This window comes from Drosophila santomea, chromosome 3R (genome assembly GCF_016746245.2).
Source record: "Drosophila santomea strain STO CAGO 1482 chromosome 3R, Prin_Dsan_1.1, whole genome shotgun sequence".
NCBI lineage: Eukaryota > Metazoa > Arthropoda > Insecta > Diptera > Drosophilidae > Drosophila > Drosophila santomea.
The window spans coordinates 26921605-26933885 of NC_053019.2; the positions used below are offsets into that span (position 1 = coordinate 26921605).

Consider the following 12281-nt stretch of genomic DNA (forward strand, 5'->3'; position numbering starts at 1 on the left):
CGGTTAACTTGCAACAATTACCAATACTCGTGTGTTTGTCCACACACAAAGCTTCTTATGTGAGAGCCAAAACCCGAAACCTTATCCCATTTAAACACCCTATCCCACACGAACACCCCACAAACACAAACGACACCGAGAATACCTCCAGTTCCACAAGATGTTAGCGTAATTTGAAAACTAGCCTTGAATTAGACTCGATTAAGGCAAACTAGTGTGTAAACGCCGCAAAGTATGCAATATTATACATATATACACCTATATACATAAATATATATATATATTATATATATACAAGATGTCAAGCAACTTATACATATACAAGCGAATGTAGTACGATACGATATGGCATATGCTGCTATGATATGATATGATATGATATCTGGATTATAAAGTATTTTAATAAACTTTTAATAAATATTTTAGTAAATCCAATAAACAATAAAGCCGAACCTCCAGCAAATCAACCGATGCCGCAGATAAGGGAATATTACCTCGGAGAAAAGCGGGAAGACTGTGTATTTTCTTCTTGGGATAACTTCGATAAGACATGGGCGACGTCGTTGCTTACAAGTTTTCCCTTCGATTTATGTGCATACATTGGCCCTCGAGCATATTTGTATTGACAGGTCAGCCTGGGAATTGATTAATCTCCATTCACCATTCAGCATTCAGCATTTTGTGTGTGTGTTTGTGTGCCACTGACTGGCAATTTATTAAAATCTTTTGATTGGAATAAATGATGCTGCCAGCTAATCAAGTTGCCCAAACTTGCGCCGTCCCTGGAATTGAATTCCTTATTGTCTTGTCTTGTCTCCTCGACTCAAGACACTTGAGTATGCCGAGCACATCCAAACACACGGATAACTTTCTGTCTCTTATCTCGGGATTTTCGTTTTACTTTCTGGCCAAATTTAAATCTTTCGCTTCGTTTGCCCCAAATAAATGATGAATGTTCGCCACACACGAGCGCTGTGCCAAATTTTACTTCTAAAAGGAAAGCTTACCAACAATTTTGGAAATATGCCTGGCGACAATTGCATTACGTATACGCCACGTTGTCTCACTGAACGAGATGGCTGCATGAGTTATTCAAGTTTATTGCTTATTGATTTCGGGCCACAGTTTTCAATTTCGATTTCAATTTCGACATCACCTCGTTATGAAGGGCCTGGGAAATAAGTAGGCAATCCTTTCGTGCGTTTTCCCAGGAGTTTTTCTATGCGTTGCGTTGCGTTACGTAATAAGAGTCGAGTTGTGGAAAATGTTACAGTAGTCCTTAAGTACTTTTGCTGCCTACTTTTCTCTTTTATTGTGCGGTGACAGCAGATTTTTCTGCAGAAACTTGGCAGCAACACGCGGCCGAAGTGAAAGCAAAGTTTCGCTTTAATTGCTTTTGTTTTTCTATTGGACTTTCGTGAACGCCGCATGGGCGTGGCACGTACGCAACGAGGCGTCGTTGAAATGCGATGCCATAAAAAAAGAGAATCCAATTAGGCGGCTTTAAAGGCGCAGAGTCCTGCAAAGCCAACTCAGCAGAACAGCAGAAACACTGGGGAAATCCGCCATAAAGTCGGCCCAAAGCTCCTCTCTAAGACATCAAAGTGATGGAGCGGCGGAGGATTGGCAATTATCGTAATGCCCTGGCATTTCCGGAAACCTTTACCAGGACAATGCCGTCTTTATCTAATAGTTTTCGCCTGTTCCGTGGCACCAATTGACTTTAATAATTTATTAGAGCATATTAGACCAATAGCTGAGTTCTGGCTGGCATGCCACACAATATATCAAACAATAGGCCTAGTACACGACTCCTGTGTCCTGGGGGGCAGTGCGCGTGCCACTGGAGCTGCTCATCATTTCGTTACGCATACGCCCTGTCGTCCGTGGGGCGGGCATAAATGTTATTGGGTGTTTCCCCCCATCGCTGTCGATGATGTGCCCGCGGGAGCTGGTTCTGGGCTGGCACAGATGTTGTGGCTCCGACTTTCACTTTCTTTGTCGCCTACATTGTTTGTCCATCGCTCAACTTACAGCACTTTCGCCTTCAGTTTCGCTTTCGTAATTGCTGCAATTAGCACTGGCTGCAGTCGAAGATTGCTGAAAGCTTGGCAAACAGAGGGCAGGGGTGCGATTCAATGGACTGCACGTGAACCCTTGTCCACTGGACATCATCACACCCGTTCGGGTAATTCTTGGCAGCTCTATCTTCGTCACGGCCGTTGTCAAAGTCGGCACAGAGAGAAAATGCAATTATCTTTAAATATGAACGTTTACATCAACATTTATTAATGTACTTTAGAATTCGATGCTAGCATGTTACTTTCTCTGTATAAGAAATGCAGGCAGCGGTCGAAATTGATATATTCCCCACTTCCTGTCAGTCAGACTGGCGGGAATGGAAATGGGTACGGACTGGTGGCTCTCAAAGCGAAAGTGGGGGCGTTCTTTGTGTCAATCCGCAATCCAGAGCATAATAATGTCCCGCCGCTGGATTCTGTTTCAGCGCGAGCAGCAGGACCCATTCCCAACCATCATTAAAATATGATTTATTGCCGGTTTCCCAGCCCCGAGAGGGGTGGACTTTTGCGGCCTGGCTTTTCACTGCCTGCCGTTGGCGGCTTTCCCGTGGCTTTTCCACAGGGACTCCTAAGGCTTGAGCTTGTTTAAACGAGTGACTTTGAGCATCTTCATGGCTCCGACTTAGGTCTGTTTTTCCGCTCGATTTTCGCTTTACTGTCAAGGTATCAAAATTTCTTTGCAGGTCCCATCGAGTTAATAGGCCGACATTTGCATAGGAATAGCTACGAAAAACACAGTAGCAAGTTGCGTTCTCCAGGGATTCAGTTGCTGGGGGAATCGGGGAGTAACTTGGCTGCAAATCGGTTAATTTAAATTAATTTAAGCACAGATTGCGGTACTTAAGGCATAATTGTAATTTCAATTGTAAGCTATAAGTTATGAATACAAATAAGTAAGGATTAAGTAAGGCAATTAAGAAAATCGATCCATTTACCCAAACAAATGTGTACTAATTAATCCTTGTGTACTTAAAGAAAAGTGGAGTGCTTCCTATACAGAAATAAATAAACCAACTTTGTGTTCTAATATTTAAAAATGTTATCTCAAAACTGTGCTAATTTTTACTTTTTCTGTTTCTTCGTTTCTGCCCCCCAAAAAACAGAATGACGAGTCCGAGGCAATGATAATCGATGAGGACAACTCCCTGGAGCAGCCAACTCCACTGGGCAAATATGGCTTGCCCCTGCACTGTCACACGTCCACGTCGTCGGTGCTGCGGGACTACCACCACAACCCGCTGATCAGTGGCACCAACTTTCAGCTGTCTCCAGTCTTCGGAGGCTCCGACTCTGGCGGAGGTGACGGCGAGACCGGTTCAGTGGTTTCCCTTGATGACTCCGTGCCCCCTGGCCTGACAACCTGCGACACGGATGCCTCCAGCGACAGCGGCATCGACGAGAACAGCCTGGTGGATGGATCATCAGGGTCACCGCGTAAGAGGATGCTCCCAAGCTCCATCAGCACTGAACAGGTTGAGTGTGCAGCACGCCCTTCGCAAGTGGTGACTCCAGTGAGCCAGAAGTCGTTGGAAGAGGAGCTCGACGGATGCGCAACTGGCAGTAACGCCCCCAGCAGGAAGACTTCCATCTCGTTCCTGGACAGCAGCAATCCACTGCTGCACACGCCGGCGATGATGGACCTGGTGAACGACGACTACATCATGGGCGAGGGTGGCTTCGAGTTCAGCGAGAACCAGTTGGAGCAGGTCCTGGGTTGGCCAGAAATCGCCTAGATTCAGTACTTTAGTAGCATGCACTGCATTTGACAGTAGGCATTTTTTTTTGGCGAAGGACTAGAGAGAAAACATTGAAATTAAACTGAGCATCGAGAAGGAAGCTAACCAAAAGATTGATTTTGAGCCTTGCGTGAAAGTACGAACCCAACTTGACAACCGGACAGGACCCATGCCCACCAACCCCCAAACCAGATCGAACACTTGACCTCTGACCCCTGACCCCTGGCCGCGACACCGACCCCATGCTAACCGACACATTTACAAACAGGAAGGGTTAATCACACTTGAATAGTTTTGTAGCCATGTTAACTGCCTAGAACAGAAGAATATACACGTATGTAATTTAGTCTTAATGTTTTTCTATATGCAAACCGTTTTACACAACAAATGGATGAGGAGCAACATAGCAGAGGAGGTGGAAAACCAGTCGAAACATAAATATAAACCTATAGTTTACAAGAAGAGAAAAAAAAAAACGTTGAAAAATGTTCATAGTTTTTTGCTGGAAGGCTCAAAGAAGTTTTTTGGTGATGGTTGTATTCTGTTTTATAACTTTCAAGCAAAAATGCTGTGACGACAAAAAAAGTTTTTGAACACGTTTTACAATAAATATTAAAAAAATAGAAAAAAAACTAAAAAAAATCTTATATAGTTATGTAATATTTAGTTTAAGATTTTAATTTCAATGTTTTCAAGTGCTACAGTGAATGCTTGTAGTAATTATAATATTTTTAACATTAACTAATTGAACTAAGTGAAAATTGTAACCCATTCAGTTGATCTTAACTTCAGGCTATACTTTTGAGCATTTCTATAAATTTACTTTGTGTCAAACATTTTCAATCACTTACGGATTTCTTATTCCTGATTACCAATTCTTTATGTAAATTAGTTATAATTCTGTCTAAGGCGCATCATACAATACAAACTGTTTGCTTGCTTAAATCCAAATTTATATCCAAATTCAATCAATGTTCAGTGTTTCCAAACTTGTTTTAATATATTAATTGGCAAAATAAATCTAGAATTCATTTCGATGAAAGTTGCATGCATACAACTGCGATTCTTTGTTGAACTTGGGAGGAAGTGGGTTTAGTTTCTACAGAATTTAGTGGGATGAATTCAAATGAACAAATAAATTCGCCATCGACGTTTAATTCGCCTCAACGCTTAGCAAAGACACGAACCAAGGGCAGTAGTATTATGTACGCTGTAGAATTTATGTAAAATTTGGTAAGAAAACATCAGTCTTATTAAACATAATAAGGAATAATTACATTTACTTAATACACTAAATAAATAAATGTGCTACTTGAACTGTACGTTATTTCGCAACAGCTCCATGATCTGCTCTTCAGGCGCTACCCACTTGCATTCCGGATATTTGATGGCGCAGTGATGGGGCAAGTTCGCCTTTCCTGCTTCGATGGCGTCTCGAAAAGCGGACTGATCCAACCAGGACAGCAGCCAGGACCACTTGGTGGCTCCATCCAGCAGATGCTCGAAGTCCGAAGCCTGTCCTTTGATCACCTTTTCCCCTGCGTTGTGGGTCAAAGTGCAAATGGATTTCAGGAGACAGGCGGTTAGATCCACGTCGCTCTTGAGGAAGGTCCGCTCAATTATGCCCAGAATGTTGGGAAGAGTGGTGGCTATTTAAAAACAAAATAAATAGAACTTGTAAGGAATCTATCTATTGAACTTACCCACTCGATCTCCAGTTTCATTGCGGTAAATCAGCTTGAAGTTGTCCAAGATTCCCGGCAAACTGGGGTTATCATCGAAAAGTCCCCGGGCGGTGGCATTAGTAGAACTAGGTGCTGGTGTGGATGTTGTCTCCTCTTCCTCTGAAGACATGGGCTTGTGTGTAGAAGAGTTACCGAAAACAGGACGCTGGTCATGTCCTGTGATGGCCTCCAGTCCCAGGCTCCGGATGAGGTGACCCACCAGGACTCCACCGGCCACCACAAGACCGCAGCTCACAACAGCAGCGGAGTTCACGACAACCAAAGGCTGTGAAGAGAAATGCTTTAAATCTGTGCCTTCCCCACAATAGTTGCCCATTACCTTTGGTGGAGCATTGCGCTTTCGCTTGACAGGCACCTCCAGAAAGGGCACTAGATAGTCCAGACCCAGGGCTATGTGTTTTCCCACTGCATCGAAGGATATCAGCTTGAATCCTTGTCCAGGATGCGGCCGGGTTCCGTGCTGCTTGGCAAGCTTCTCCGGTCCTTCCTCCTGCTCAGAGTCCTCCTCGCCACTGGCGGCCCAGATGACGGCGCAGCTGGCCAGGAGGGCACATGTCAGGTACAATAGCTTCATCTCTCCGCTGGCAGATCCGTTCGGGTGCGTAGTCGATGAGCATTTGAATCAATTTGCCAGGTGGTGTCACCAAAAGACTTCTCATCCACCGCCGTCGATTTGCTTGGCTGGAGTAAGTGTGCACTGAGGGAAAATATTTATAACATGATAAAAGGAATAAATTCACGAATTGAACCCGTGTAGAAAATATTAAGTTTGAAAATGCTGATATTAATTATTTATAAAAATTTAAAAATATACTTGAACTGGTACATTGATTAGTAGCTAAAGTTACTTTTTCATATCATATCTTATATCCAAAGCATATGAAATGTTTTTCAGTGTAGTTACCGCTTGGCTGCCTGTTGGCTGCCATAATTTTGGACTGCGACTCCAGTTTCCAGTTGCCACCCGTGACTGGGAAACAAAATGCAGCAAAGTGGCGAGTGTGACATAACAGCAACGGAGGTGCGAAAACGATTAGCTGGAGGAAGTGGAGGAGTGTCGGCAGATGAAAGCGGAAGATAGCAAAGCTACCTTCTCTAATTGGGGGAGAAGTGGCCGAAATTAATCCAATTTTCCGGCATTTCCATTATATAAGCAAACATTCGCGTGGAGTAAAGCAGGTAAAATATTTTGGATGGTTCTTTTTTATTAAAAATCTCTATCTTACAATAACTTACGAATACTTATGCTTAATCTCGAAGTCAATAAATAATTAAATATAACAATGTTTACGGAATGAAACTTTTGGTGTTACTATCCATTGAAGAACTCGGGAACCCTTGGTAAACTCCCAGACTTCCAGTTGAGCTGATTGGGCCATTTGCAACTGCGATATGTGTGGATACAACTGCGACTACTTCTGGCTGATTGGATGGCGTGGTAAACTGCAGTGCCATCGACGATGGAATGCAACCAGGAGGAGCTGAAATGAGGAAGGTGGATTAACATATTCTTAACTTCGAGGTATCAAACTCCTAGTTACCTGGTCAATACATTGAGAGCCCGGGCATATCCAGATGATAGATTTTGCTGCAGATACTGACAGATCATCCGCTGCACACAGGCGGACACGTCGATGTTGTACTCCTCCAGTTGCGACTCTACCGCATCAGTCAGCCGGCGCACTGTTCCACAAAGGATATGTATAGTTGGACCCACAAGGAACTTATACCACATGAACTTACCGCCTCTGTCTGGAGCGGACTTGTAGCCATATCCATTGCCCAGCGAGGTGATCACCAGTGGGGCTAGTAGTAATCGAACCACAGCAGCTATAACTGCTCCAGCGGCCACAACAACTGCGGTGTTGACCAAAGCTCCAGTTCGCAGATTCAGTAGGTTTTGTACAGCATTCCGAGCCAGATGCATGCTCCTCTTCACGGGAACTTTGAGGAAGGGAACGATGAACTCCAACTCCACACTCACATCCTCGCCGCTGGCATGGAAATGGAAGCCACGACCCTCGCGATCCTGTCCAGCATTCTCCCCTGCATCCAGCTCAAGTTCCACGTCCATTCTGCCGCTGTGCTGTCGCGGTTCAAAGTCACGGAATCGCAGCATTCTGGCACTGGCATTGCCGTAAAAATCGCCGTAGCTCAGCTCACTCCCATCGACACTTTCGCCGAAGAAAGCGAGCTGTGGAAACAGGGCCATTATACCCAGCACATGGAAGATCCGCACCAAGCACATGCTGTCGCTCCAGCGGCTGAAATTCGTCTGATTGTCACCCCCAAACGCGGCACTCGCTTGGGAGCCCACTCCATGGAGTCGGAGTCGGAGAATTACATGGCCCACGCACCGGCAATCAAGATATGATATTCATTTAGTCGGAAAACCAAGGCGTAAGACGGAGGCGCTTCTTCAACGCTTCGTGGCTCCCAAGTGGGGAATTTGGCGAATTCGCGATGCCAAATGGCCAACGATCGATGGAATAACGATAACTGATTCGCCGTGGATAAGGAAGAAAGCATGCAAACTCAAAGAAGTGATTCAACAAGTTTGAATTCGCGCAGATAGAGCAGGTGCAGCAGTCCACAACGGCAGACACACTTGGAAAAATCTATGTACATAACATAGCATAGGTAATGGTAATAGGTAATAGGTAATGCATATTTCTCGCAGTGCACTGGCAATCTCAGATAAACTCTCCTTATTAGAAAGACATTTGTGGAAATTTGCATATTCCGCGAAGTGAACTCACTCATGGGCTGCAGTTATGTCACTTGCAGAGCCACGAAGGTTGGGTAAACAGATCGCAATTGAGCAATAGCCCACTTGTTACCCATTTCGACCAGGTTTTAGATGGTAAGTGCGTTAACGTGTTAAGGTTAGATAAACAAACTAGCGCTGGAGTAACGACCCCGAGTTTAAAGTGATATATATATGAAGTAATCATAGGAGAAATACGATCTGTGGTATAATGATGGGTAGGGCTTGAGTTCAGATGGGCTTAGGTTAGATAAACACATTTAAGGTAATTATAGCACATATGATTAGTGGTTTCAAGCTACATACATTTAAAATATATGTATCTTATTATTAAGATGGTTTATTTGCTAGTTGATGATAGTGTAAAGTAACCTGCTTCGGTTAGAATCCTCATTAGGTAAACACGTTGATTGCAATTTTGCGTTTATTAAAACTTATAATTTAACGCGGTGGACTTTAAATTGGAACATGGCCAGGCTGAAATGGTATTGGGACAAGGGTTTGGGAAGTGGATGCATTGGCGACCCGGATTGGCGAAATCAGCGGATGGAACTGTCGGAGGAGTGGGGACCGAGGGTGGGATCGAATCGGACCATCTTCTTCGTTCTCCGCTTGACCCTTTGGCGCTGTCGCTCATTGGCCAGTTCCCGGGACCAAGGCTCCTGGCGCTGTGGTGCTGTGGGCGGATAGGCGGCCTGATCCAGGAGGCGCATGTGGTTGCCAGTCAGCGGCAGTTCGGAGTCGGTGCTGTAGCTGGGAGGACTACGCATGGGCTCGATCAGTCGTGCCTTGTTTTGGATGGCGGCATTATTGACGCGGCTGTAGACACTGGAATCCTGATGATCCAGGCCCGAGAAACCACCAGCCACACGACCGGGAACGGGCTTCTTCTTCTTGGGCTTTTTCGGAATGTTTCGCATCTTGGGCGGCTTGGGCTCCTCCTGGATAACGCCCTTGCCATAGATCCAGTTGAAGGGCTTCTGCCGCTCGCCCATCACACAGCTCTGGTACTGGACCGTGGCATCGGGCATGTGGGGATACAGGCTGGGATTGACCCAGTCACTCTCGTTGTACTGCGTCTCGCAGTGCTTCACATGGGAGGTCTTCAGGCGCTCCGGACGCATCAAACCCGCCGGCGGAGTGACCCCAAAGTCGAACTCGTCCTCGCTGTCGGAGGTGTCCGTTAGGACGAGTTGATCCTCGCAGGAATCTATCTTCCGACGCTCGCACTCCCGGCGGACGTGGTACAGCAGCCTCTTCTTGTCCACGAAGCTGCGGCAGTAGCAGTTCATCAGGGTCTTGTGGCAGGAGCACTTGCTGAATCCCATTCCCTTGAGGCAGCGCTTCAGGTCGCGAATTTCCTTCAACAGTGGGTTCTTCACGATCCGGAACTGCACGGGCTTCATCTTCACGTAGGGATTGGCGGAGCGGGCGAGCGTCTTGGCATCCTTGAGCGGTCGCAGGGTAATGGTGTACACATCGTTCTTCTTCTCTATGTGCAACGTGGGCACCTGCACCAAATCCTCGGCCTTCTCACCCTGCGGCGACTTGGGCGACTTCTTGTGCTTGTAGTAGGACATGTACTTGGACACGGGCACGTTGTCCACGGGAAAGTCCCTGAGGAAGTAGCTCATTAGGCCGCGTATGGAGCGTCGTATGGCGCCGGGTCGCCAGCCGGGCTTGTTGGCCAGCGGATGGGCGGTCCACAACCAGCCCATGTGGCCGGGAACCTTTGTGTCTGCCACCGGGGTGGCCATAATTGGCTTGGGTCTCTCCGCCGGGCGATACATGGAGTAGTACCTGGACTTGAAGGGTCGCTTGACCCTCGGGCGACGCTTCTTCGCCTTTCGCGGCTTGCCGCAGACATCCTCCACTGGCTCCAGCTCCTTGCCAGCCTTCGTCCTTTCCGGCGATGCAGGACGACTCTGGCGCTTCTTGTGCGCCTTGGCCATGGCACAGGCCTCCGTGCAGATGTCCTGGATCTTCTGGGTCTCATCCGCGGCCTTCACATTGAACAGATCCCGCAGCTCCGCAAAAACCTTGGCCAAATCTTGCGGCTGCGATGGACCTTCTTGAGCAATGGGAACTTTGGTGTCCGAGTGGGTGGCTTTGGTGTTGGACTCGCGAATGCTGCGCCGCAGTAGCTGGTAGTCCTTCACTATCGTTTCAAAGGCTTCCGAGGTGCGTTGAGCATCCGCATGATTATCATGTGCCGAACATCCTTCGACCGAACCCATATCGAAGCTGAGGCTCTCCACGGGATTATCCAGATGGTCCAGCAGGATCTGCTGGGCGGTGGCCTGCTCGTCGTAGGGTCGCTCCTTGAACTCCGGCACTGGCTTGTAGCCACAGCTAGGACAGGCGGCCACCTTGGGCAACCAGGAGACATCCTCGCCGCAAAGGATGCAGGATCGGGTGTTGCTGATGTGCATCTGGCGCAGTTTTGGCGAGGAAACCTTCTGGCACAGCCGGTTCACATTACCCTCACCCAGAATGTTCTGTTGGCAGGCGGAGAACTGCGTGGCAGGACCTGCCGGTGGCTCGAAGGTCACACAGCCGTCGTCCACGTTGGGACAGGAGTACACGGGATAGGGGCCAGCCATGTCGACCAAACGGGGAATGGGATCCTAAGGATAACCATTTAGAAATAATCAGGAACGCTGGTTGTCTGGCTTTACCTGACACTGAACGAAAGTCTGGAGCTTATCCTCACTGCAAGGGGGCGAATCCTGCGGCACCTCCGCATCACTGGGCATGAAACCCGCACAGGGATCAATGGAGGAGGTGGACATGAAGGACGCGTCCTGCAGATCCACATTCATGTTCGGAAAACAGCCCCGCTCCTGGCCGCCCGCCAATCGTCCATCGACCGCATCTCTATTGAAGTTCAGGTGCTATCGCATTCAGGCTGCTCGAGGATCAGGTCCTGGTGGCGTTACTTACTCTTTGAGGGTCTGGCAGCGCATCTGCATGGCGAAGCGGATGTTCATTATGCCGACGGTGCATCCCTTGCAGGTCAGCTCCACATTGGCATCGTGCACGATCTCCTCGAACTCGTTGATCATGCGGCTGACCACCGCCGCCGGTGGAAAGTAGCAGCCTCGCGCTGGAGAGGATTAAGTGAGTGACTTGACTACGATACTGAGAATCTCTGCGGCCTTACCAATCTCCTTGCGCAGATAGACCACGGAAATATTGATGCCTTCGGCCAGCTGCCTCTGCAGGCACTCGGCCTCCATCTGGAATGTCTTGTCCGGATTGAGAGGCAGACAGTTGACATTGATGCTGCTGGAGTCGAGGCAGATCTTGCAGCCACGGCACACATTCGCCTTGATCTGCAGCTTGTCCTGGCACTCGAAGTCCCTGCCGGGCATGTTGAGCTTCTGGACAATCATCTTGGCGGCAAAGCACCGCATGTAGTCCCGGTTGGGCTTGCCCTTCTGGCCCGGAGCCGGGCACCTGGGCTGGTAGACCTCTTCCCGGTTCTTGACGGGGCAGGAGGAGCAGCAGCACGCGCCCTTTCCCTTCTTGTCCTTCTCCGGGGCCTTGCCCTTCTCCTGGTACGTGGAGCAGTGCATGTAGTCCGCCTTGCAGCTGGCCAGCCGGGTGCTGATCATTCCGCGGTGCTTGTAGTACGTGTCCCAGTTCATCAGCTCCTCCACCGGCTTCTCCTTCCGCTCCACCGGCTCCGGCTTGCACTCGAACTTCTCCATCCTGGCTGGTTGGTAATCGAAAACCGGGTCGTCCACGAGTTTAAAAATTTGGTTGCACAAATAATTTTAAAAAGAGCACGAGGTACGTCACGAGAATTCACATAAAAGTAAGCAATTTGTAGAGAACTTGAGCCTGAAGCGATCGACCTGAACTTTCAATAGAGAATGAGCTGGCTTTCCGAATCCGCCTGTAAGGCCCGGGTGAAGTAAGACTCATGGCCTCCTGGGTTTAGGTACCT

General features: G+C 47.9%; 4 protein-coding genes across 5 annotated transcripts in view; 1 reads left to right on the forward strand and 3 right to left on the reverse strand.

Moving 5' to 3' along the window:
• The window catches only part of LOC120453010 (protein similar), a 64673-nt gene extending 59804 nt beyond the window's left edge, over window positions 1-4869 (forward strand). For both annotated transcript variants that reach the window (XM_039637525.1, XM_039637524.1), the window contains exon 12: window positions 3185-4869. In XM_039637525.1, the coding sequence (XP_039493459.1) occupies window positions 3185-3814 (630 nt within the window). In that variant the 3' untranslated portion in view covers window positions 3815-4869. The remainder of the gene's footprint in view (window positions 1-3184) is intronic.
• A 256-nt stretch (window positions 4870-5125) lies between these two features.
• On the reverse strand, window positions 5126-6136 carry LOC120453213. Its single transcript, XM_039637804.1, has 3 exons — window positions 5882-6136; window positions 5521-5827; window positions 5126-5466 (listed from the first exon to the last, which is right to left on the reverse strand). Exons 1-3 carry the CDS (start codon window positions 6134-6136, stop codon window positions 5126-5128), a joined length of 903 nt encoding a protein of 300 aa, XP_039493738.1.
• A 738-nt stretch (window positions 6137-6874) lies between these two features.
• On the reverse strand, window positions 6875-7810 carry LOC120453215. The gene is made up of 3 exons (XM_039637805.1): window positions 7306-7810; window positions 7104-7245; window positions 6875-7043 (listed from the first exon to the last, which is right to left on the reverse strand). Exons 1-3 carry the CDS (start codon window positions 7808-7810, stop codon window positions 6875-6877), a joined length of 816 nt encoding a protein of 271 aa, XP_039493739.1.
• A 929-nt stretch (window positions 7811-8739) lies between these two features.
• Window positions 8740-12215, reverse strand: LOC120452981. Its single transcript, XM_039637478.2, has 4 exons — window positions 11493-12215; window positions 11273-11435; window positions 11008-11206; window positions 8740-10956 (listed from the first exon to the last, which is right to left on the reverse strand). Exons 1-4 carry the CDS (start codon window positions 12040-12042, stop codon window positions 8869-8871), a joined length of 3000 nt encoding a protein of 999 aa, XP_039493412.1. The 5' UTR covers window positions 12043-12215; the 3' UTR covers window positions 8740-8868.
• Between the last annotated feature and the right edge of the window lie 66 nt (window positions 12216-12281).

Excerpts from the sequence above, each read along its gene's own strand:
- LOC120453213 (XM_039637804.1), bottom strand. The coding sequence starts at position 6,136 with ATGAAGCTATTGTACCTGACATGTGCCCTCCTGGCCAGCTGCGCCGTC. Across the intron at positions 5,828-5,881 it reads AGCGCAATGCTCCACCAAAG|CCTTTGGTTGTCGTGAACTC; the intron begins GTAATGGGCAAC and ends TTCTCTTCACAG. Across the intron at positions 5,467-5,520 it reads TGAAACTGGAGATCGAGTGG|CCACCACTCTTCCCAACATT; the intron begins GTAAGTTCAATA and ends GTTTTTAAATAG.
- LOC120452981 (XM_039637478.2), bottom strand. The coding sequence starts at position 12,042 with ATGGAGAAGTTCGAGTGCAAGCCGGAGCCGGTGGAGCGGAAGGAGAAG. Across the intron at positions 11,436-11,492 it reads CTATCTGCGCAAGGAGATTG|CGCGAGGCTGCTACTTTCCA; the intron begins GTAAGGCCGCAG and ends AATCCTCTCCAG. Across the intron at positions 11,207-11,272 it reads CGCTGCCAGACCCTCAAAGA|AGATGCGGTCGATGGACGAT; the intron begins GTAAGTAACGCC and ends GAACTTCAATAG.
- LOC120453215 (XM_039637805.1), bottom strand. The coding sequence starts at position 7,810 with ATGTGCTTGGTGCGGATCTTCCATGTGCTGGGTATAATGGCCCTGTTT. Across the intron at positions 7,246-7,305 it reads GTCCGCTCCAGACAGAGGCG|TGCGCCGGCTGACTGATGCG; the intron begins GTAAGTTCATGT and ends TTTGTGGAACAG. Across the intron at positions 7,044-7,103 it reads GCTCTCAATGTATTGACCAG|CTCCTCCTGGTTGCATTCCA; the intron begins GTAACTAGGAGT and ends TCCTCATTTCAG.